Source organism: Sciurus vulgaris (assembly GCF_902686455.1).
Source record: "Sciurus vulgaris genome assembly, chromosome: 9".
Lineage (NCBI taxonomy): Eukaryota > Metazoa > Chordata > Mammalia > Rodentia > Sciuridae > Sciurus > Sciurus vulgaris.
In genome coordinates, this window is record NC_136469.1 from 54,209,907 (window position 1) to 54,233,152 (window position 23,246).

General features: G+C 36.5%; 1 protein-coding gene across 3 annotated transcripts in view; it reads left to right on the forward strand.

Annotated features, from left to right (window-relative positions):
* PPA2 (inorganic pyrophosphatase 2) overlaps window positions 1–22,425 on the forward strand; it is an 84,817-nt gene extending 62,392 nt beyond the window's left edge. For all 3 annotated transcript variants that reach the window (XM_079154704.1, XM_079154706.1, XM_079154705.1), the window contains 3 exons: window positions 1,608–1,677; window positions 21,091–21,130; window positions 22,221–22,425. In XM_079154704.1, the coding sequence (XP_079010830.1) occupies window positions 1,608–1,677; window positions 21,091–21,130; window positions 22,221–22,249 (139 nt within the window). In that variant the 3' untranslated portion in view covers window positions 22,250–22,425. The remainder of the gene's footprint in view (window positions 1–1,607; window positions 1,678–21,090; window positions 21,131–22,220) is intronic.
* The last annotated feature ends 821 nt before the right edge of the window (window positions 22,426–23,246 follow it).

Sequence of the window (23,246 nt, forward strand, 5' to 3'; positions counted from 1 at the left end):
TTCCTCCACTTCTTGCCTCCTATTTCATTGGGAATAACCTAAACAACTTTGCCATTCCCAAGTATACCACGCCCTTCTTGATCTCTAGACCTTTACTCATTTGGGACTGTTTTTTGTTTGTTTTTGGTGTTCTTTACATGATTGTTTTTTAGTTTCTTGACTTACCTTACTCATTTTTGAATGTCCTTCTAGTTATAATACTGCTTTAATTCAGTGGCATGATTTCTTTACTCATAGTTTTTTAAATTAACAACCACTCTCCTATTTAATATATTTTATACATCACTTCCAAAATTATCTTTCAAGAGTACACATGCAGCTGTCATTTTGGTGCTAAAAAATGACTTTTGTGGCTCCCTTCAGTCGTAAGATCCAACCCAATTCTTCTTTTAAGTCGTGTGTCCGAGTCTGCTTCTCCAGTCTCATGGCCTGCCCCTCCTGCCCCACCAACTGTCCTCCGTGAATGTCTGCTCCCTCTTCAAGAAGCACGTTGGATGCCACATCTGCACAGTCTCATTTCTTCTCACATCACCCCTCTACAGGCCTCTGCGCAACTGGAGGTGTTTTGTTATGTTTATACTATATATTAGCACATAGTAACAGGACTTACTAAAGGTAGTTTAAATACACTTACTGAGTAAAGAAATATATATTCAGATATTCCAAATTGCATCTTGGATTTGTTTCTTTTTACTTTGCTAGAGGAAGGTATATTTAATTTCTAGAAAGTACTTTTTATATACTCAAAGCTCCAGTTCATTTAGCTTTGTATACATTTACCCAAACCTCACTTCTTCTACAAACTCTAGAGGTTGTGGTCCAAAATCATTGATTTCTTACCACTTTGAATATTTTTTTTCTCCTTTTTTCTTGACTACTTTGCCTTAGAATGAAAAGCCTTGACAAATCTATATCCTGCACACTGTCTTTGAGGATTCTCATGAGTGTGAGCCTTTTTGATTTGAGATTGACTTGAAGAAAATAAGTTACCCTTTACTAACGTTCCCTATTACTGGCTTTATGAGTTTTATCTTTTATGTATCTGTTTGTTCTTTTCAGGTAATTGTCTATTTCTTTGTATTATTTCAAAAACGCAATTTGGGTTTTATGTACACAGCATTTTTTACGGTACCAATTCTTTGTTCTAATGACATGTCTGCTTATTTTGGTTAGCATAGTTATTCATGTCATCTTACATTTTTAAATGAATTTATTTTTGTGGGGTGGCATCCAATTACAATATTATCACTTAGAGGAGGATTTCTTGTATATTCCCTTCTGTGGGTCAAATTTGATTCTTCTTTTAATAAAACTGAAATGTAGTTTCATTATAACTTTGTATATATACCAGAAAATTATTAAGATTTGTATATCATTTTCTGAAGTTCTTTTTAAATTCTGGAAAATGCAGTGCTATGGAGATTCTGTGTTTGTAACTGCCTTAAAAATGTACAGTAATTTTAGTTGTCCTATTTTGTATTCATTGAGTTCCTTATTTATTGACAAGAGTTATACAGTCAATGTGGACTATTTGGAGTTGATTTTCTTTTTGGATAATTTTGCTTTTCTTGTTGTGTTTAGTAATAATGTCCTGTTTTTTTCTTCAGCACAAATGTGCAGGTATGTGATAGCCCTTTCCACTGCACTCAAGAGGAAGCAAGATCATTAGTTGAATCGGTAAGGAATAAATGTCCAAGGCATCTTTTAATCATGTAGCATCATGGGAAATCTTGCAGAAATTCTGAAGTGTCTACCACTGAAATGTGTCAAATTCTTTTGGGAAGTATAAACTTAAAAAATAACTTTGAAATTATTTTAATGCAGGAAATTTCAACAAAAATTTAAAAATCTTTTAGTTGAGTTTTTAAATTCTATTTTTAAAAGTACATTATTAACCATTTAGCTAATTTTATGTGATGCTATTTTTCTTATCATCATCAGTTTATTAGTGTTTATATGTATTTGTTTTATTCTATGCTGTTCTGTTCCTGTGCGTTATCTATCATTCAATGGGACTGGCAGTTGGTCCAAATTCATTTCAGTTTAAGAAAAATGAAATAGCTAAGACTTTCCTTTTTTATTTCTATTTGATTTGCCTGTTTCACAAGCTTGCTTTCTCCAGGCTAAAAAGAGTTTGCTAGATTTTTACATGTCTTACTGATAATTCTGCATGGAGGCAACTGAATTTATTAGTAAATTAATGCTTGATTTGTGAGAACACTAAATAAGAAAATTAATATTCAGATAATTAAGTAATATTACTATAGAAAGTATGTTCAGAGGGATCTTAGGCCTGAAATCCCATTTATAAATTAAGGGTTTTTAAAAACTAATTATGAACTAGAAACTAGAGAATTGGTCTTTACTTTAGGAGTAACTAAAACGTTCCTAAACATTAGTTGCTCATTATGGCTGCTTTTAATTTTTTGTTGTTGTTTGTTTTGTTTCATATTTTCCACTAATTCAGCTTAATTAGCGTCTGCTGGGTTGTAAGATCTCAGTGCTGCAGTGCAGTATTAAAGATACAAAAGCCTCTGCCCTTGTGAAGCTCAAGTTTTATTTGGGAGGATGGAAAATAAATAAATATGCAAGTAAAATATACAGTGTTTCAGTATCAGTAAATACTATGAAAACAGAGCAGAGAGGGTAAAGTTCCAGGAGAGTGGTAGAGTGGTAGTTGTAGAGGTGGTCAGAGACAGCCTCACTGAGAAGAGGACTGACGTGGAAGTCCAGGTTTGTAGAAGGAGAGAGGACGAATATCTGAGGGAAGAGTGTTCCAGGTCCAGGGACCATGAGGAAAGAGGATGCCTGACACACTCAAGAAATATGTAAGGAGCTACAGTGGCTAATGGAGCAGAGTTTAAGAGAATGGAGGACATGAAACTGTGGGTAGAAATGGGGGCAAGTTAGGAAAGACCCTGTGAATGCTATTTTAAGAATTGTGTTTCTCAGTCTGAAGGAGTAGGGAACCACTGAAGAATTCTGAGCAGAGGAGGGGCATGATCTGACTTAGCTTTTAATAAGATCACTCTGGCTGTGCTGGTGGAAATGGACTGTGGGGAGGCAAGGGAAGACTAAGGAAGCAGTCCTACTAATGGAGGTCACGATGCTAATTTATTTTCTCCAAGTTATCAGTGTTGTATCTCTATAGGTTGTTTTCTGAACTTGGTTTTCATCAAAATGTATTACTCTTTAAGGAAAAAAGGAAAGGAAAACAAAAACTTTCCATTTTTCTCTAAGCAATCTGTCTCCTAACCTCAGACTAAAACTCTGCCATTTATTTTATTTTGGATTTATTAATAGTAGATTTAATAGATAAATTGCTTCTTATGTTAGTGGGAAAACAGTCCTCTTGGAAAAGAATTATTAGAGGACTTGGATATGATCTAGATAGATTAGGATAATACCTTTTAAAAATTCAGAAACACTAACATCTAGCTTTAATTACATGTTTTGGTAACTTTGTTGAACTTAATAATAAAGGTGTACTATAATGATTGATTTTGCACTGAAAATGTTGCAGTAGATCTCACAGTGTAGAGAAACCTATTCCACATCATTAAGTGAACTTAACATATACCAGTTGCCATGATTAAATAATTACAAGTCAGTGAATTCCTCACTAGCAGAAAAAGAAGTAAACTTAACTTTTGAGTGGTTAATAGAACTGCTGTAGGAAGCATATATTGGATGGACATAATGAAAATCAAAGGGAGACCAGTAGAGGAAATGAACCAGGGAATGGAAAGAAAAGAGGGACAAGGGAAGTGCTAGAGGGTGATATTAGCCAAATTATATTGTTATCTTGTGTGCTTGTATGAATATGTAACAATAAATCCCATCACTATGGACAAATGTAATGCACCAATTTTAAAAATGTGGAAAGAGAAAAAAAAGAATATATACTACAGAAAGATAATTATTGTGGAAGCCAGTAAAGTCTTCTACTTGTGTCAAATATTTGATACTTTCCATAAAATTTTTTGGTGATATGCTATTTATCTATTTTTATTCTTTTTTTTTATTGTAAACAAATGGGATACATGTTGTTTCTCTGTTTGTACATGGCGTAAAGGCATACCATTTATGTAATCATAAATTTACATACAGTAATGTTGTTTGATTCATTGTTATTTTTTCCCTTCCCCCCACCCCTCCCACCCCTCTTTTCCCTCTATACAGTCCTTCCTTCCTCCATTCTTGCCCCCCTCCCTAACCCTAACTCTAACCCTAACACTAACCCTTCCCTCCCCCCTTTATGTGTCCTCATCCACTTATTAGCGATATCATTCGACCTTTGGTTTTTTGAGATTGGCTTATCTCACTTAGCATGATATTCTCCAATTTCATCCATTTGCCTGCAAATGCCATAATTTTATCATTCTTTATGGCTGAGTAATATTCCATTGTGTGTGTGTGTGTGTGTGTATGTATATATATATATATATATATATATATATATATATATATATATATATATATCACAGTTTCTTTATCCATTCATCAATTGAAGGACATCTAGGTTGGTTCCAAAATCTGGCTATTGTGAATTGAGCAACTATGAACATTGATGTGGCTGCATCTCTGTAGTATGCTGATTTTAAGTCCTTTGGGTATAGGCCAAGGAGTGGAATAGCTGGGTCAAATGGTGGGTCCATTCCAAGTTTTCTAAGGAATCTCCACACTGCTTTCCAGAGTAGCTGCACTAATTTGCAGCCCCACCAGCAATGTATGAGTGTACCTTTCTCCCCGCATCCTCGCCAACACCTGTTGTTGCTTGTATTCTTGATAATCGCCATTCTACTTGGGGTGAGATGGAATCTTAGGGTGGTTTTGATTTGCATTTCTCTTATTACTAGAGATGTTGAACATTTTTCCATATGTTTGTTGATTGCTTGTAGATCTTCTTCTGTGAAGTGTCTATTCATTTCCTTAGCCCATTTGTCGACTGGATTATTTGAATTCTTAGAGTAGAGTTTTTTGAGTTCTTTATAGATTCTGGAGATTAGCGCTCTATCTGAAGTATGATTGGCAAAGATATTCTCCCACTCTGTAGGCTCTTTCTTCGCATTGCTGATAGTTTCCTTTGCTGAGAGAAAGCTTTTTAGTTTGAATCTATCCCAGTGGTTGATTCTAGCTTTTATTTCTTGTGCTATGGGAGTCCTGTTAAGGAAGTCTGGTCCTAAGCCGACATGTTGAAGATCTGGACCTACTTTTTCTTCTATAATCTGCAGGGTCTCTGGTCTGATTCCGAGGTCCTTAATCCATTTTGAGTTTAGTTTCGTGCATGGTGAGAGATATGGGTTTAGTTTCATTCTGTTGCGTATGGATTTTCAATTCTCCCAGCACCATTTGTTGAAGAGGCTATCTTTTCTCCATTGCATATTTTTGGCACCTTTGTCTAGTATAAGAAAATTGTATTTATTTGGGTTTGTGTCCGTGTCCTCTATTCTGTACCATTGATCTACCTTTCTATTTTGGTACCAATACCATGCTGTTTTTGTTACTATTGCTTTGTAGTAGAGTTGAAGATCTGGTATTGCAATACCCCCTGTTTCACTCTTCCTGCTAAGGATTGCTTTAGCTATTCTTGGTTTCTTATTCTTCCAGATGAATTTCATAATTGCTTGCTCTATTTCTGTAAGGTACATCATTGGGATTTTAATTGGAATTGCATTGAATCTGTATAGCACTTTGGGTAGTATGGCCATTTTGACAATATTAATTCTTCCTATCGAAGAACATGGGAGATCTTTCCATCTTCTAAGGTTTTCTTTAATTTCTTTCTTTAGTGTTCTGTAGTTCTCATTGTAGAGGTCTTTCACCTCTTCTGTGAGATTGATTTCCAAGTATTTTATTTTATTCGAGGCTATTGTGAATGGGGTAGTTTTCCTAATTATTCTTTCCAAAGATTCATCACTTATGTATAAAAATGCATTAGATTTATGTGCATTAATCTTATATCCTGCTACTTTACTGAATTCACTTATGAGTTCTAAAAGTTTTCTGGTGGAATTCCTGGTTTCTCTAAGTATATAAGTATATAATCATATCATCAGCAAATAGGGATAGTTTGAGTTCTTCTTTTCCAATTTGTATCCCTTTAATTTCTTTGGTCTGTCTACTTGCTCTGGCTAGAGTTTCAAGGACGATATTGAATAGAAGTGGTGAAAGAGGGCATCCCTGCCTTGTTCCAGTTTTTAGGGGAAATGCTTTCAGTTTTTCACCATTTAGAATGATTTTAGCCATGGGCTTAGCATAGATGGCCTTTACAATGTTAAGGAATGTTCCCACTATCCCTATTTTTTCTAGTGTTTTGAGCATGAAGGCGTGCTGTATTTTATCAAATGCTTTTTCTGCATCTATTGAAATAATCATGTGATTCTTGACTTTAAGTCTATTGATATGGTGAATTACACTTATTGATTTCCGGATGTTGAACCAACCTTGCATCCCTGGGATGAAACCCACTTATCATGGTGCACTATCTTTTTTTTTTTTTTTTTTTAAATTTTTTTTATTGTAAACAAATGGGATACGTGCTGTAACTCTGTTTGTACATGGAGTAAAGGCATACCATTTGTGTAATCATAAATTTACATAGAGTAATGTTGTTTGATTCATTCTGTTATTTTCTCCCTTCCCCCCATCTCTCCCACCCCTTTTCCCTCTATACAGTCCTTCCTTCCTCCATTCTTGCCCCCCTCCCTAACCCTAACTCTAACCCTAACGCTAACCCCTCCCTCCCCCCATTATGTGTCATCATCCACTTATTAGTGATATCATTCATCCTTTGCACTATCTTTTTAATATGTTTTTGTATGCAATTTGCTAAAATTTTGTTGAGAATTTTTGCGTCGATGTTCATTAAGGATATTGGTCTGAAATTTTCTTTCCTTGATTTGTCTCTGTCTGGTTTAGGTATCAGTATGATATTGGCTTCATAGAATGAGTTTGGGAGGGTTCCCTCCTCTTCTATTTTATGGAATCCTTTGAGAAGTGTTGGAGTGAGCTCTTCTTTAAATGTTTTGTAGAACTCGGCTGAGAACCCATCTGGTCCCGGACTTTTCTTTGTTGGTAGGCTTTTGATGACTTCTTCTATTTCATTACTTGAAATTGGTCTATTTAAATTGTGTATGTCCTCCTCGTTCAGTTTAGGCAATTCATATGTCTCTAGAAACCTGTTGATGTCTTCGAGGTTTTCTGTTTTGTTGGAGTATAGATTTTCAAAATAGCTTCTAATTATGTTTTGTATTTCACTCGTGTCGGTTGTGATATTTCCTTGTTCATTCTGAATTTTAGTGATTTGGGTTTTCTCTCGTCTTCTCTTTGTTAGTGTGGCTAAAGGTTTATCAATTTTGTTTATTTTTTCAAAGGACCAACTATTTATTTTGTCAATTTTTTGTACTGTTTCTTTTGTTTCAATTTTGTGGATTTCAGCTCTGAGTTTACTATTTCCTGTCTTCTACTACTTTTGGTGCTGGTCTGTTCTTCTTTTTCTAGGGCTTTGAGCTGTAGTGTTAGGTCATTTATTTGTTGAGTTTTACTTCTTTTATTAAATGTGCTCCATGAAATAAATTTTCCTCTAAGTGCTGCTTTCATAGTGTCCCAGAGATTTTGATATAATGTTTCTTTGTTCTCATTTACCTCTACGAATTTTTTAATTTCCTTCCTAATATCTTGTGTTATCCATTCATCATATAATAGCATATTGTTTAATCTCCAGGTGTTGGAGTAGTTTCTGTTTTATACTCTTTCATTTATTTCTAACTTCAATCCATTATGATCTGATAGAATACAAGGTAGTGTCTCTATCTTCTTGTATTTGCTAACATTAGCTTTGTGGCATAATATATGGTCTATTTTAGAGAAGGATCCATGTGCTGCTGAGAAGAAAGTGTATTCACTCTTAACAGACTGTTTAAATGTCTGTTAAGTATAAATTATTGAATGTGTTATTGAGATCTATGGTTTCTTTGTTCAATTTTTGTTTGGAAGATCTGTCCAGTGGTGAGAGAGGCATGTTAACGTCACCTAGTATTATTGTGTTATGGTCTATTTGGTTTCTGAAATTGAGAAGGATTTGTTTGACATACATGGATGAGCCACTGTTTGGGGCATAGATGTTTATGATTGTTATGTCTTGCTGATTTATGCTTCCCTTAAGCAATATGAAATGTCCTCCTTTATCCCTTCTAACTTTGGCTTGAAGTCCACATTATCTGAAATGAGGTTGGATACTCCAGCTTTTTTGCTGAGTCCATGTGCATGGTATGTTTTTCCCCATCCTTTCACCTTTAGACTATGGGTATCTTTTTCTATGAGGTGAGTCTCTTGCAGGCAACATATTGTTGGACCTTTCTTTTTAATCCAATCTGCCATTCTATGTCTTTTGTTTGATGAATTCAGGCCATTAACATTCAGGGTTATTATTGAGATATGATTTGTATTCCCAGTCATTGGTTCATTTTTTTATTTTATTTATTCATTTATTTATTTATTTATTTATTTATTTGACATGACTTGGTTCCTCCTTTATTTGACAATTCCTTTAGGTTAATTCCTCCCTTTGCTGATTTGCTTCTTTGTTTTTCATCTCTTCCTCATGGAATATTTTGCTGAGAATATTCTGTAATGCTGGCTTTCTTTTGTAAATTCTTTTAGCTTTTGTTTATCATGGAGGGATTTTATTTCATTGTCAAATTTGAAAGTAAGTTTTGCTGGGTATAAGATTCTTGGTTGGCATCCATTTTCTTTCAGGGCTTGCAAAATGTTGTTCCAGGCCCTTCTAGCTTTTAGGGTCTGGATTGAAAAATCTGCTGATATCCGTATTGATTTTCCCCTGAATGTAATTTGATTCTTTTCTCTCACAGCCTTTAAAATTCTGTCTTTATTTTGTATGTTAGGTATTTTCATTATAATGTGCCTTGGTGTGTGTCTGGTGTAATTTTGTGTATTTGGAGTCCTATAAGCCTCTTGAACTTGATTTTCCATTTCATTCTTCAGATTTGGGAAATTTTCTGATATTATTTCATTGAATAGATTGTTCATTCCTTTGGTTTGTTTCTCTAAGCCTTCCTCAATCCCAGTAATTCTTAAATTTGGCCTTTTCATGATATCCCATAGTTCTTGTAGATTCTGTTCATGATTTCTTACCATCTTCTCTGTTTGTTCAGCTTTGTTTTCAAGGTTAAATATTTTGTCTTCAATGTCTGAGGTTCTGTCTTCCAGGTGTTCTATCCTATTGGATATGCTTTCTATGGAGTTCTTAATTTGGTTTATTGTTTCCTTCATTTCAAGGATTTCTGTTTGTTTTTTTTTCAATATCTCTAACTCTATTGAAATGATCTCTTGCTTCCCGTATTTGCTCTTTTAACTGTTGATTGGTGCGATCATTCAATGCCCGCATTTGCTCTTTCATCTCATCATTTGCTTCCCTGATCATTTTAATTACGTAAATTCTGAACTCCTTTTCTGTCATTTCTTCTGCCATGCTGTCATTGGGTTTTATTGATGTAACATCTAGATTTGTTTGGGGCATTTTCTTCCCTTGTTTTCTCATATTGTTCAGGTATCAGTGGACCGCTGAGATATTGCAGATTTCCTCTATTGACTTACAATGTCCTTGAAGATTTCTATATATATCCCCTCTTTGCCTTCAGTAGGCTGAAATCTTGGAGGAAGTTGATAGTGCGGTGCTACACAAGGAAGCTGCCTCTCTAGGGGTGGTGGCCTTCAGGTGGGGTATATTCCCTGTTAGTGGGCAGAGGTGCCTCCCCTTGTTGACCAATGGTCATCCAAAGGGGAACTAGGCTGCGGGCTGAGGCAAGGCCTGTTTGGGCCTGTGTCTCTGGTTTTACCGTCCTTGTGGGAAAACCTCACCCAGCAGGGAAGACTCATCTGTTGGGGAGGTCTCGCTGGTCAGTTCCCCTCCTAGAGGTTCCCCTCAATCTAGCCTGGGCTGGGCTGCCTTCCTCTGCAAAGTTCCCAGGGGCCCAGCCCTACCTCCTGGGCCTGGGAGCCTAACCCTTCGCAGATGAATCTCCTTAGGCTGCCCCTCCTCAGAGAATCTGCCCGCAGTCCTGGAACCTTTGCTCCACCCCTAAGCATGTCTCTGTGAGGCTCTTCCACCAAGAAGCCTCCTAGGTCCTGGGACCCTGCTCTGCACCTAATCGCCTGGCTGTGCGGTCCCTCCTCTGAGTAGCCACCTGGAGCCCCGTACAATCGCTCCGAGTCCCAGCGACCCGCCGCCCGCCTCTTCCTCCGGACAGCCGCCCGGTGTTCCGGAATGGTCACTAGGAGTCCAAGCAACTCACTGCGTGCCTCCTCCTCCCGCCAACCGCCCGTAACCCTGGGCAGTCACTCCAAGTCCAAGTGACCCGCCTTCTTCCTCCTCCTCCGGGTAGACCCCTGGGTGTTCAGGAGCAGTCACTTTGAGTCACTCTAAGTCCAAGCGACCCACTGCACTCCTCCTCCGGGCAGCCCCCCAGTGTTCGGGAGCGGTCGCTTTGAGTCCAAACAACTCACCACTCGCCTCCTCCTCTGAGCAGTCGCCTGGAGCTCTGATGCAGTCACTCCCAGTCCAAGCAACCCGTTGCCCTCCTCCTCCTCCTGCTCTTCCTCCTGCTCCTCCTCCTCCTCTGGGCAGGCCCTGGTGTTCAGTAGGGGTCACTTTGAGTCCAAACAGCTCTCCTCGCCGCTCCTCCTCTGGGCAGCCGCCCGGAGCCCAAGTGGTTGCTCCAAGTCCAAGCACTGTGCTGAGCGACCTCCTCTATGATGCTCCCAGTTGTCCGAGTTCACTGCTCCAGCGGGGGGAGGGGTGTCTCACGGGCAGCTCTACTTCACTAAGTTCCCTGTGTTCCGGTACTACCGCCCCATCCGGGACGCCTCCCCAACAGGAGAGACTCACCCTCCTGCTTTGAGTTGGTCCCAAGTCTCTCAATATCTCCTCTTTTGAATCCTGAGACCTGGAGCAACATGAAATGCAGCCACCCTCTAGGCTGCCATCTTGAAAATCCCCCTTTCCATAAAATTTTTAAAAGAAAAAAAAAACACAATTAAATGTAGTATTGAAACCAAAACAATCATTAAGTAGTTACTCAATAAAGTATGTGTTGATCAGTGAGGGAAAATGTCACTTTATCTAAGAAAAATAAAAGCCAACAAATTGATGAATATTATTTGGTATGATTTTAGAAATAAAATAGAAACTATCTGCTGAATTTATCATACTTAGGTTAGAGAGAGATCTTAAGGATAGTAGATCTGGGGAAGATTTAGAAGAATTGATATGACCTTATAGATGGATCATTGGGTTTTTGTTTTGTTTTTGTGGTGCTGGGGATTAAACAGTGCAAGGCAAGCACTGTACCAATTGATCTATATCCCCACCTGATTGGGTTTTGTTTATGAATGTGTAAATGTTTGAATTATATACGACCATAAAAAGGTGTGACTGTGTCAAAACCAAGCTGTCAATTAGATGGCTGCTTTGAGTGCTTTGAGTGTCAGGGCCACAGCCTGCGACCTCCAGCAACCAGACTGCTCTGCTAAATGGTTCAGCTATGGAACCACCCAATTACTTTAGAAAGAAAAAAAAAAAAAAAAAAAAAACCTCTTCCTAATTTATAACATAAAGTTATGAGGCTCCTTCCCAAATTTTGAAATTGTTATGCTAGCAGTTGGAGCTTCATTTCAAGGAGCAAGGTAAAGAGCATTTATAGTGAACAAAGAAATGTATTTCTGTGTGCCTGTAGACATAACTCATGTGATTTGCATTTCAGATAACATTAGTTGGGACTCTTTAAAAATATTTAACTAGTAAGGTTGATGGTGGTACTTTTAGTACCCTTTGCTCTACTTATGTTATTTTAAAATATGTTGAGAAGATTAAAAAAGAATTACAAGGTTAATCTAATAGACATAAAATTTGGAGAATACATAATCTTTTTCAAATACAAAAGCTGGGGATTTAGCTTAGTGGTAGAGCACCTCTGGGTTCAAAATACACATATATATGTGTTTAGAAATTTAAAAAAAACTTTATGCCTCAAAAAATTATAACAAGCTATAAAATATTTAAAACTGAATGACAACTAATCAGTATATATTAAAACTTGCCAGTGTAGCAAGACTGATATTTGAGAGAAATTAAATGTATACAGCAAAATGAAGAAGGAAAATTAAACATTCAACTCAACAGTTACTCTGCTTTTTTCCTCTCTGTATATTAGAAGAAAGAAAATAGAAAGAACAGAGCAAATATTTAATTCAATAGAAAGCAAGGAACAGTAGAGGATTGACTTTTTGGTTTAGTTTTCAAAAGCTGCATTTTGTTTTTGTTTTTTTAATAATAATACAGACAAATTTATGGCAAGAAGGAGAATGAAATAGAGCAGGCACAAATGAAGAATATTAGGAATTAAAGACATAACTATGAACAGGAGATAATCAGAAGAGAATGCTATGAGTCACTTGGCAGTACCTTTCTAGACACAGATGAACTGACAACTTACCAATATTAAGTCATAAACAAACAGAAGCCCCAAATAGACTTATAAAAGGTTTTTAAAAATTCACACAGATGGCAGTTTTCTCCTATGATGATTAATGAAATCAATCTATTTTTTAATCACAATCCCAAAAGGGTTTTCACTAAATTTGATACGGTAGTTCCAGAATGCATACAGAATAGTAGATGAACAAAAATAACCTAGAAAGGATTTAAAAATTTAAGTAAAGAGAAAAATAATGTAAACAACTAATGATACCACAAAATAAGTTTCAAAATAAGCTATTGTATGAAGAAGATATTTTCATGTAAATGACAAAAAGATTAGCATCTAAAACAATAAACAATGTATTCAATTCAATGAGAAAAAGATAACCTAGTAGGAAGAAAGTGGGTCAACAACATGAGTAGACAATTCACAAGAGAGGAAACATAAATGGCCACTAAACAAATGAAAATTGGCTTTGTCTCACTAGTAATCAGTATATCAAAATAAGACATAATACAGTGTTGTAGTTATCTGATTGCCAAAAGTTTAGATGTCTGATGATACCAGATGTTTTCAAGCATTGGGAAAGGACACCTCTCCTACAAAGTGATATGCTTGATAGGCGTGTATGTGGTATAACTACTGGGAAGAGCATTAATAATATTTTAGTGAATTTGAAGGTGCTTAAAACTGATGGTTCAGAAGTTGCCTTTCTAGGTATATCTGTCATAGCACATGTGCTTATATAATCAGATGTGGAAAAACTGGGAATAAGAGACCAGGTAAATAAACTGTAGAATATTTATACAGTGTTGTGTTTTTCATTATGATTAAGAACGAGGAAATCATTGACGAAGAGTTAAGTAGCTTATATTTTCATGAACCTATTCTTAATACTGTTGTTTTCAAATTTAAATATCATTCTATATGAAAAAGATGTTTTTTTAAAAAATTACCTTCAATCCAAATCACACACACACACACACACACACACACACACACACACACACACACACTCCACCTTCCAAATGTCCTCAATAGCTGACTATTGAACCTACCCATGATGCTATGTTTGTTTTCTTTTTCTTTTCCTTTGTTTTCTTTCTTTCTTTATTTTTTTTTTTTTTTCAGTACTGGGAATTAAACCCAGTGCCTAGCTCATGCTAAATAAGAGCTCCACTACTCCCTAGTACTTTTATTTTATTTTAAGGCAGGGTCTCTCTAAGTTGCCCAAGCTAACCTCAAACTTGGGATCCTCCTGCCTCAGCCTCCCCAGTAGCTGGGTAAGCCACCATGCCCATTGTTTATTTTCTTTTAAATAAAGCTTTGTATGTTCTAAATATATTGTACCAGTCAAAAAATATATTTTAAGAATGGGGCTAGGGAGATAGCTCAGCTGGTAGAGTGCTTGCCACACAAGCACAAGGCCCTGAGTTCAATTCCCAGTACCACAAAAAAAAAATGAAGAAATGAAAACATTTTCAAAATTATTTTAAAAATAATATGTAGTGATAAATGTCTTGGAGTAGCTTGCCTATTTCTTTTTTGTAATGCTTTTTAGGTTAATGAAAAGTTGCTCAATTTTTCTTTTTTTTTTTACACCATCCATTTTCTTCCTATGATATATTTGGCAGCTCAAGAAAGAAGCAGCTGTTAATTTTCAAAAGGAAATTTAACTAGATAATTTTCCAACAAACTTTGCATAATAAGTATCCTATACAATTCAAAGAGAGTACAACAATTTCAAAGAATAAGAATGTTACTATATAGTCTGTTTAGAAAGCCAGAACTATCAAATCCCAAATGCCTGGTCTCTGAGTGGAGTTTTTATGTTCCAGGGTTACTGTCACACGCAGATTTATGTTCTGCCATCCTCAAAACCAGCGATGGTTAATTATTTTTTCTCTGTAAGAAATGTGAATAGAATTTTTCTTCTTCCTTTTTCTTATAAGTACTTGGAAACATTCAAAGATACCATTTAAAAATTGTAAAGTGTCTTTTTAGTATGGTTATGTTATTCTTTTTAAGAAAAATTTTCAGTCTATTGCATCAACCTTATTCTAAAACAAAGAGTGGAAAGAAAATTAACTTTAAACCATTTATGATTTATAGGAATGTTTGGGGTTCTTCAAGCAAACAGAACAGATAGGATATTTATGCAGTTATGCCACTGTTTACCAACAATGGACCTCATCTGACTGTGGTTCTATAATCTTATGATAGAGCTGAAAAATTCCTATTGCCTCATGACATTGTAGCTGGTAATGCTGGTATAAACAAAACTGTTGCTCTACCAGTCATTTAAAAGTACTGTTATGTGCCATGTGTAAGTCTTGATAATGATAATAAATGACTATTTTACTGGTTTATGTATTTGCTGTACTATACTTTTTATCTTTACTTTTAGTGTTTACTCCCTTTTATTAAAAACAAAATGTTTACTGTAAAAGATTATGCCATTTTACATGGGCAGCAGCCTCACACATCTTAAGTTAACTGAATCTCTTGATTATATCAATTCTCATGTGCTTGATTTGATCTTTTGTTCATCATGATCCCTGATTGTATAAAGTCTGCTAAAATTGCCAGTAAGAGACCTCATCAAGTGATTGACCTGAAAATGAAATTAAAAGTGATTAAGGATTTCTAAGGTGGAAAATCAGTGGTCACTGTTTGCCAGTCAGGCATGTCCCATTCCACCACAGCTACAGTCTTGAAGGCCAAGAACAAAATGACGAAAGCTGTTAAGGTATCTGCTTCATTAAAGACACTGACACTAATAAAAATTTGAGAAAGGCCTACATCAGACATGGAGAGAATTGCAATGACGTGGATTGGAGATCAGACGGGCCTATCCCTCTCAGTCCCATGACAATCACAGCCAAAGCAAAAGCCGTTTGCAACTTTGAGAGAAAGGACTGGACCTGACTACAATGTCGAATCTACTGCCAGCTTGGGAGAGCTAAATGATGTAAGAATTTTTATTCATTATTTAATGTGGAAGTGAGTGGTGAATCTATGAGAGCAGATGTGCAACAGCTAAAGTTTTGGAAACTCTACAGAATCTGGATGTGGAGGAAAATCCTTTGCTTGAGCAGACATTCAGTATGGATGAAACCTTATTCTGGAATGAAATGTCTGAAAGGACTTCCATCTGTGAGGAGGCCAAGTCAGTGCCAGGTTTCAAGGATTTTAAGGACAGGATAACAGTCTTGCTTGGGGCAGTTTTGCTGGCTACTAATTGAGACCTTCTGTGATGTGGTGCAGTAAGAACCTCAGGTCCTTCAAGCGTATCAACAAGCACACAGGCAGTGAGAAGTCATAGATGACCCTCTTCTAAGATGCCTCCTGAATTGCTGGGTCAATGAATTGGAGAAGCACTATTATTTTCAAGAAAATAACAATCTTTTTAAGACATTGCTTATGGTAGATAATCCTCTCCACTTTAATCCAGTTTATTGGGATCATCATCCCAGTGTCAATGTGTTGTTTCTGCCTCAAAACTCCACCTCCTCAATCCAACCAAAGTAACAAGAAGTTATAGATAGCAGCCTAAGGTCTTCTACCTGAGGAAAACCTTAGCTCAGGCTACTGCTGCAACTGAAGAAGACACCAACACAATTCTGGAAGGGTTATAAAATAACTGCACCAAGGACATTGACCTTAGTGATGTCACCTAGGAGATGGCAAACAGCTTTAATCACTGTGTGGGTGAGGATGACACCACCTCTTAAAGGTGGTTCCTGAGTGTGGTGCTTTGAATGTGGTTTGTATTTGCCAAACTCATGTTAAGGCATAATTCCCCAGTATAATGATATTGAAAGGGATAGGTCTAGTGGGAGATGGTTGGGTCATGACTACCCTCATAAAAGGATTAATGCTAGTTTCACAGGGTAGATTTAGTCTCACAGGAGTAAATTGGTTCTCACAAAAGTAGAATGTTAGAAAAGTCCCAATCTAGCTCCTCCCCAGTCACTTGCTTCCTCTCTTGCCATGTGACCTTTACATGTACCTGTTTTTCTGCCATTTTGTGAGAACCAGGGGTCCTTACCAGACACCAGAACTATACTGATTGGACTTCCCAGTCATCAGAATTGTAAGCCAAATAAACCTCTTTTCTTTATTCATTACCCAGTATCAGCACTACAAAGCAGACAATAACACTAAATAAGTAATGAGGAATTGTTGGAAATGGAAGAGGAATGTGTTGCTAAAGAAGAGGCAAGAGTCTTCAACAAACGGTGCTGGGAGAACTGGCAATCCATATGTAGCAAAATGAAATTAAGCCCCTGCCTCTCATCCTGCACAAAACTCAACTCACAGTGGATTAAGGACCTAGGAATTAGACTAGAGACCCTGCACCAAACTGAAGAAAAAGCAAGTCAACTCTCCCACATGTAGGCTTAGGAACAGACTTCCTTAACAAGACTCCTAAAAACACAAGAAGTAAAATCAGAAATCAACAAATGGGATGGAATCAAACTTAAAACTTCTTCCCAACAAAGGAAACAATCAACATGAAGAGAGAACCTCCAGAATGGGAGGAAATCATTACCACATGTACTTCAGGTACAGCATTAATCTCCAGGATATATAAAGAACTCAAACACCAAAAAAATCCCCTAATAACCCAATCAATAAATGGGTTAAGGAACTGAACAGACACTTCACAGAAGAAATACAATTGATTAACAAATAGATGAAAAAGTGTTCAATATGTCTAGCAATTAGAGAAATGCAAATCAGAACTGCACTGAGATTCCATCTTGCTCCAGTCAGATGGCAATTACCAAGAAAACAAGCAACAATAAATGTTGACAAGGATGTGGGGGAAAAGGTACACTCATACATTGCTGGCAGGACTGCAAATTGGTGCAACCATTATGGAAAGGAGTTTGGAGATTCCTCAGAAAACTTGGAATGGAACCACTGTTTGACCCAGCTTTTCCACTCCTCAGTTTATACCCAAAGGACTTAAATCAGCACACTACAGTGACACAACCACATCAATGTTTATAGCAGCTCAGTTCATAACAGCTAAACTATGGAACCAACCTAGGTGCCCTTCAACAGATGAATGGATAAAGAAAATGTATTATATACAGACAATGGAATATTACTCATCCTTAAGAATGAAATTATGACATTTACCAGTGAATGGATAGAACTAGAAAATATGCTAAGCAGAATAAGACAATCCCAAAAAAACAAAGACTGAAGGATTTCTCTGATTTGCGGATGCTAATTCACAATGAGGAAGAGTGGGGGGAGGCCAGAGAAGAATGGAGAAAACATTTGGATTAGACAGAGGGGAGTGAAGGGAAGGGAGGGGGATCAGGTCGGAAGGAGGTAGAATGAATCAGACATTATTACCCTATAGGCATGTATGATTACGTGACTAGTGTAACTCTACATCGTGTATAACCAGAATGAAAAGTCATACTGAATTTATGTTTGATGTGTCAAAATGCATTCTAGTCATATATAACTAATTAGAACAATTTTTTTAAAAAAAGAGGCAAGAGAAAAGGAAACGACAGAAGAAAAAGACTGCCAGGTAAATTCACAGTAAAGGGTTTAGCAGAAAATTTTACTGAGCTCAACAAGCTCATGAAAACACATCCCCAACACCAAAGGTTTTCATTAATAGAGAGGATTATTCATGGTGCATTATCTGCTCACAAGCAGATCTATGATGTAAAAAGGAAGATAAGCAAACCACAGTGAAAATATATCTGAAGGTGATGGTGCCCTGAGAGGAGCCTCATGCTGGTCCTTCTTTAGGGATTCCAGAAGGATTGTTCTCAGAGGAAGTGACAGTGTCATAGGAGATATTGCTCTGAAGACCTCGCAGTGAGTCATGGTGTGGAAGTGGAAGACACTGTACAGGCCTAGGCTCATGTGCACGCTTGTGTCTTAGTGTTTTATAAAATGTTTTAAAAGTTAAAAAAAAAAAAAGTAGAAGAAAGAAAAAAAATTAAAAATATAAGAAGAAAGCTTATAGAATAAGGGTATAAAGAAAAAATATTTCTGTACAGAAGAGTTTTAAATAGGGTTGAGGATGTAGCTAAATGGTAGAGTATGTGTGTTTAATATGCACAAGGTCCTTGGTTCAATCCCTAGTTCATGCACACATAAAATTTTTTTTAAGTTAAAAAATCAAGTTTACAAAGTGAAAATGTTATAGAAAGCTAAGGTTAATACAGAAAGAAACTTTTTTTTTTTGGTATGTTCACACAATGAAATCACCTACCTACTGAAGCATTTTTCAGAATGTATGCCTGTTGTGAAGCTCATGACTGTATTTATAACAAGATTTATTGTAAGGAATTAGTTCCTGTGCTACAGACGCTTGGCAAGTTCAAATTCTGCAGGTTGGCCAGTAGGCTGGACTCAGGAGAGTAGGTGGTACAGTTCTAGTGTGAAAGCCAGCAGCCTGGACACCCAGGGGAATCATTTTTTTTTTTTAATCTCCTTATGTTCATTTATTCAACATTTATATATGAAGCACCATATAAGCAAGAGTGTAACCACAATATTTCTACAAAACAAAATAAAAACCCTGAGCAATTGGAAACACCTATTAAGTAGACAAAGGCAATCTAAATCTAGATTTTATTTATTTTTTAAATTATTTATTTTTAAATTTTTTTTTACAGACTGCATTTTGATTCATTGTACACAAATAGGCCAAAGGTCGAATGTTTTCCCTGAGAAATGGAGAATGATATATAATGGGGGTGGGGATGTGGGGAGTGAGAGAAGAATGGGGGAACTTTAGATTATGTAGAAGGAAATGAGAGGGAGGGGGGTATGAAAAATGGTGGAATGAGACAGACCATTACCCTTATGTACACGTATGATTACATAAATGGTATGAATCTACATCGTGTTCAACCATAGAAACGAAATTATGTACCCCATTTGTGTACAATGAATCAAAATGCAGGGGAACCATTTTTGCAGATGAAGTTCTAACGCAGCCTTCTGGAGAATTCCCTCTTGCTGGGGGAGGTTAGTCTTTTTGTTCTACTCAGGCTTTAGCTGATTGGATAAGTCCTACCCACATTATGGAGGGCAATCTACTTTACCCAGGGTTGACTGATTTAAATGTTGATCTTATCCAAGAACTCAATCCAAGTTGACACATAAAATTAACTATTCCAGAGAAATTCAGATTTTTCTTTTTGCTGAGTTGTTTCTATTCAGTATTGCCCATCAACTTCAGCAACAAGAGTCTTGCCTTGGTTCCTTCTTTTTTTTTTCTTTTTTTTTTCATTTATTTATTTTTTTTTATTTTTATAGACTGCATTTTGATTCATTGTACACAAATGGGGAACATCTCTTCGTTTCTACGGATGTACATGATGTAGATTAACACCATTCGTGTAATCATACATGTACATAGGATAATGATGTCTGTCTCATTTTACCATCTCTCATACCTCTGCCCCCTTCTCCCTCTCATTTCCCTCTATATAATTTAGAGTTTCTCCTCCTTTTTAAGAGAATCCTGCTTTGTCCCTAATTCGGTCACATCCCTCCCCATGGAGCAAGAAAACCAAAAGGTCAAAGTTAGGAACTCACCAGGAGCCTCTTCCAGGGCCTCATGGAATCAGGTTTCACAACTCCGTGGATCCATACTCCTGACTGTGTCCACTGTTGCTGCTACAGGGACCAGAATTGGGTGACCATTAGAGGCAGGGAGTGCATGGATGTGCAGCTGGTGTTTTTGCCCATGTTTGGGTGAGGACCTCACAATGTAGTAGTGCCAGGACCTGGGCCATGTGCCCTTTTCCTTAATCCACCACATCCTGGCACATGTGTCTCTGAGTTCCCCAGAACATAAAGGAGAGAGGTCCCAGGTCTGTTTATCAAAATAGTTGGATGGGACATATTTTATATTTTATTTATCATTTTATTAACCTGATGTATTATAACTCTTAAATATTTATGTGTATGGTATGTAGTCTCCCTTTTTTAACTCTGCCTGAGAACTTTCATGTTGAGAGTAGACAAATTTGGAGGATTAGAAGTTGATTTTTTTTAAACATTTTTTAATTGTTTGTTGATGGACCTTTTTATTTATATGCGGTGCTGAGGATCAAACCCAGTGCCTCGCACATGCTAGGCAAGTGCTCTACCACTGAGCCACAAGTCACAACCTCATCTCCTAGAACTTGATTATTAAATTTGCAATTATTAAATTTCTTTACTTGGGCAGTAATTACATAGATGTTCATCCTAGTGATTCATTAAACTAGAGAGGCTTTGTGCTGTACATATACTTGAATGTGTGTTTGGTATTTTGAAAGAAAATCCTTCACATTTTCAACTACAAGGCCCTCAGAGTTCTCACGGGTTATTGATAGAAAATATTTTCCAGCATGCTTTTTTAATTTGACTCTGTATCTGTGGTTGGTTTGTTGGGAAAAAATGAGCAATAATAATAAAATGCATAAAGGAATTTTTTTCAGGTTAGAAAACTGGTGTATGTGAACTTTGTTCAACAGTTTCATGAAAAATTTTTTCTGGATTCACTTTCCACATATAAATATTGATTATAACAGACTGTGTTCTTATCTTTCAGGTCTTAAAATCTTCACCAAATAAAGAAAGTAATATAGACGGTATAGTATATTTTGTTTCTTGAGGAATAACATGTATGAATTTGTTTATAGTAGTAGACCAAAAAAATTAAGTTAAAAAGTTAATAAATTTAATTAAAAAGTTATATAAATTAAGTAAAGCATTTTTTAAAAAGCTTTTAAGTTTTCAGATAAAATATCATTTTCTAATTTCTGAAAATGAGGACCACTTCACTTCTAGGCTAGAAAATGGTTTGATTATGCAGTGACCTTTTTTTTTTGGTGTGTGGGGGGGTAAAGTAATGAGATTCCAGCTAGTTCTTATAAATTTACTCCAGATATCTGAATCTGGAAGATTTTCCTTATTATCTCTCATCATTTTAATGTATTCTTCATTTTAACTGAAGCTCTTAAAATTTATAATAGGATTGAAAATAAATACAATATTTTTGTTTACCTTTATATGAAGCTATTTTGAGAAACAAGTAAGGATATTCTGTGGTAAAATGTCTTAACACGGAAGCATGCACATTATGATTTATCTTTTAAAATATTGCAAGACTTTTGGCCTTTTAATACAAGAAGACAATTTACAAATTTGGAGGGAAAAATGAGAACTTATTTACTGTGTGTCCAGTAGCAAAATGTTTAGAAGGGAATAATTCCTAGACATGGAAAGGAATTCCATGCATGGGAAGGCAAGCCGTGTTCCTTATATGCGAAGCTAACAGATTCTTTGCAATACTATCCTATTTGGGGAATTGGGTGGACAGTCAAATTTTACAGTAAAAGATTTTCCTAGATCCTTCTTGCTGTAGCTAGGATACTAACTTCTGTTCTGTTCATTTGAAATGAAAATGACCCCTAAAGGGGTAGGAAATAAATTGGTAAAGCTCTAGAATTTTTAATGTAGTTTTATATGAGGCATGAGTCAAATGAAAGAACTTAGGATGAGAGTTTAGAGGAAAGTGGCTTTAATTAGAGAAATAGACTACAGTTATGACTTTTTTCATCTGCCTAAATGTTTCCCAAAGGTCTGAATTAAATTTGTCTTATGCTTTCCTTCCTCCTTCCCACCCCCACTTCCTCTTCACCTCTTCCCTACACCCTTTTCCCCCCATGTTAAACACAGAGCAAGTATGGCACTTCCTTGGCAAGTGATCAGAATGTTTGAAGTTCTGCCATCAAGAGTTCAACTTCTATGGGACTCCAAGACCTTTCTCTTAGTGCTGGAGACAGGGAGGTCTGTGAACATTTGCTGATTTTCCGTTGACTCTTCATTGTTTTCACAAATTTTTGAGATATGCAATATGTAAATAAACACAGAAATTTTTGAATTTGTCTCTTTCGTGTATTTATTGATACCAAGGAAACAGATTTGGTTTAATTTCATAGCAGGCCTTTAGAAACATTGAGTTTTGGCCAGTTTTTATACATGAAGGAACACAATTATTTTATTAGCTTTTTCGTCTATAGGATAAATGTAATATTAATAAAATATTTACTGATGCTATTCATACTGTATTATTCTTTTCAAGTCCATTGCTGGTAAAGCTTTTGTTCAGCCAACCTCTGTCCTCTCTTATTAGTGCCTGTGTAAATATTTACATTTATTAAGGCTCTTTCCTATAATTTATGATTATGGAAATCACAACCTTTTTTGATTCTCTTCTTTCTTTCAGTTCTCATCCCTACAGTGATGACTTCCAACTCTGCATAGGAAGCCCAGATCTCTCTCCTGGACTCTGCCTATTGGATATCTTTAAATATCTTTGACCCCTCTTGTCCAAAACTTAACTCATCTTCCCGTGTTCTCAAACAATGGCATTATCATTCTCCTGGTTCCCTTCCTGAAATCCTGTCGAACCCCTCTTTACTCATGAAAACCCACTAGTCTCTTTCTTTGCCATTCTTATTCCTTTAGACCCTAATCTGCTGGGGTTTTCCCTTTATTTCACTGGGCTCTTATAACAGCTTCCTCCCTCTTCTTCGTGCCTCTTAGAGCCACCTCTTCTCTAGTTGCTCTAGCTCAATTTCATGCTCTCGTCTCCTCATCAAATGGTTGTCCTGCCGCCAACTTTACTCCCTCCATCCCATCCACATTCCACACAGTGATTTGCCTAAAACATACATCTTATTATGTTTTTCTCATAATGCT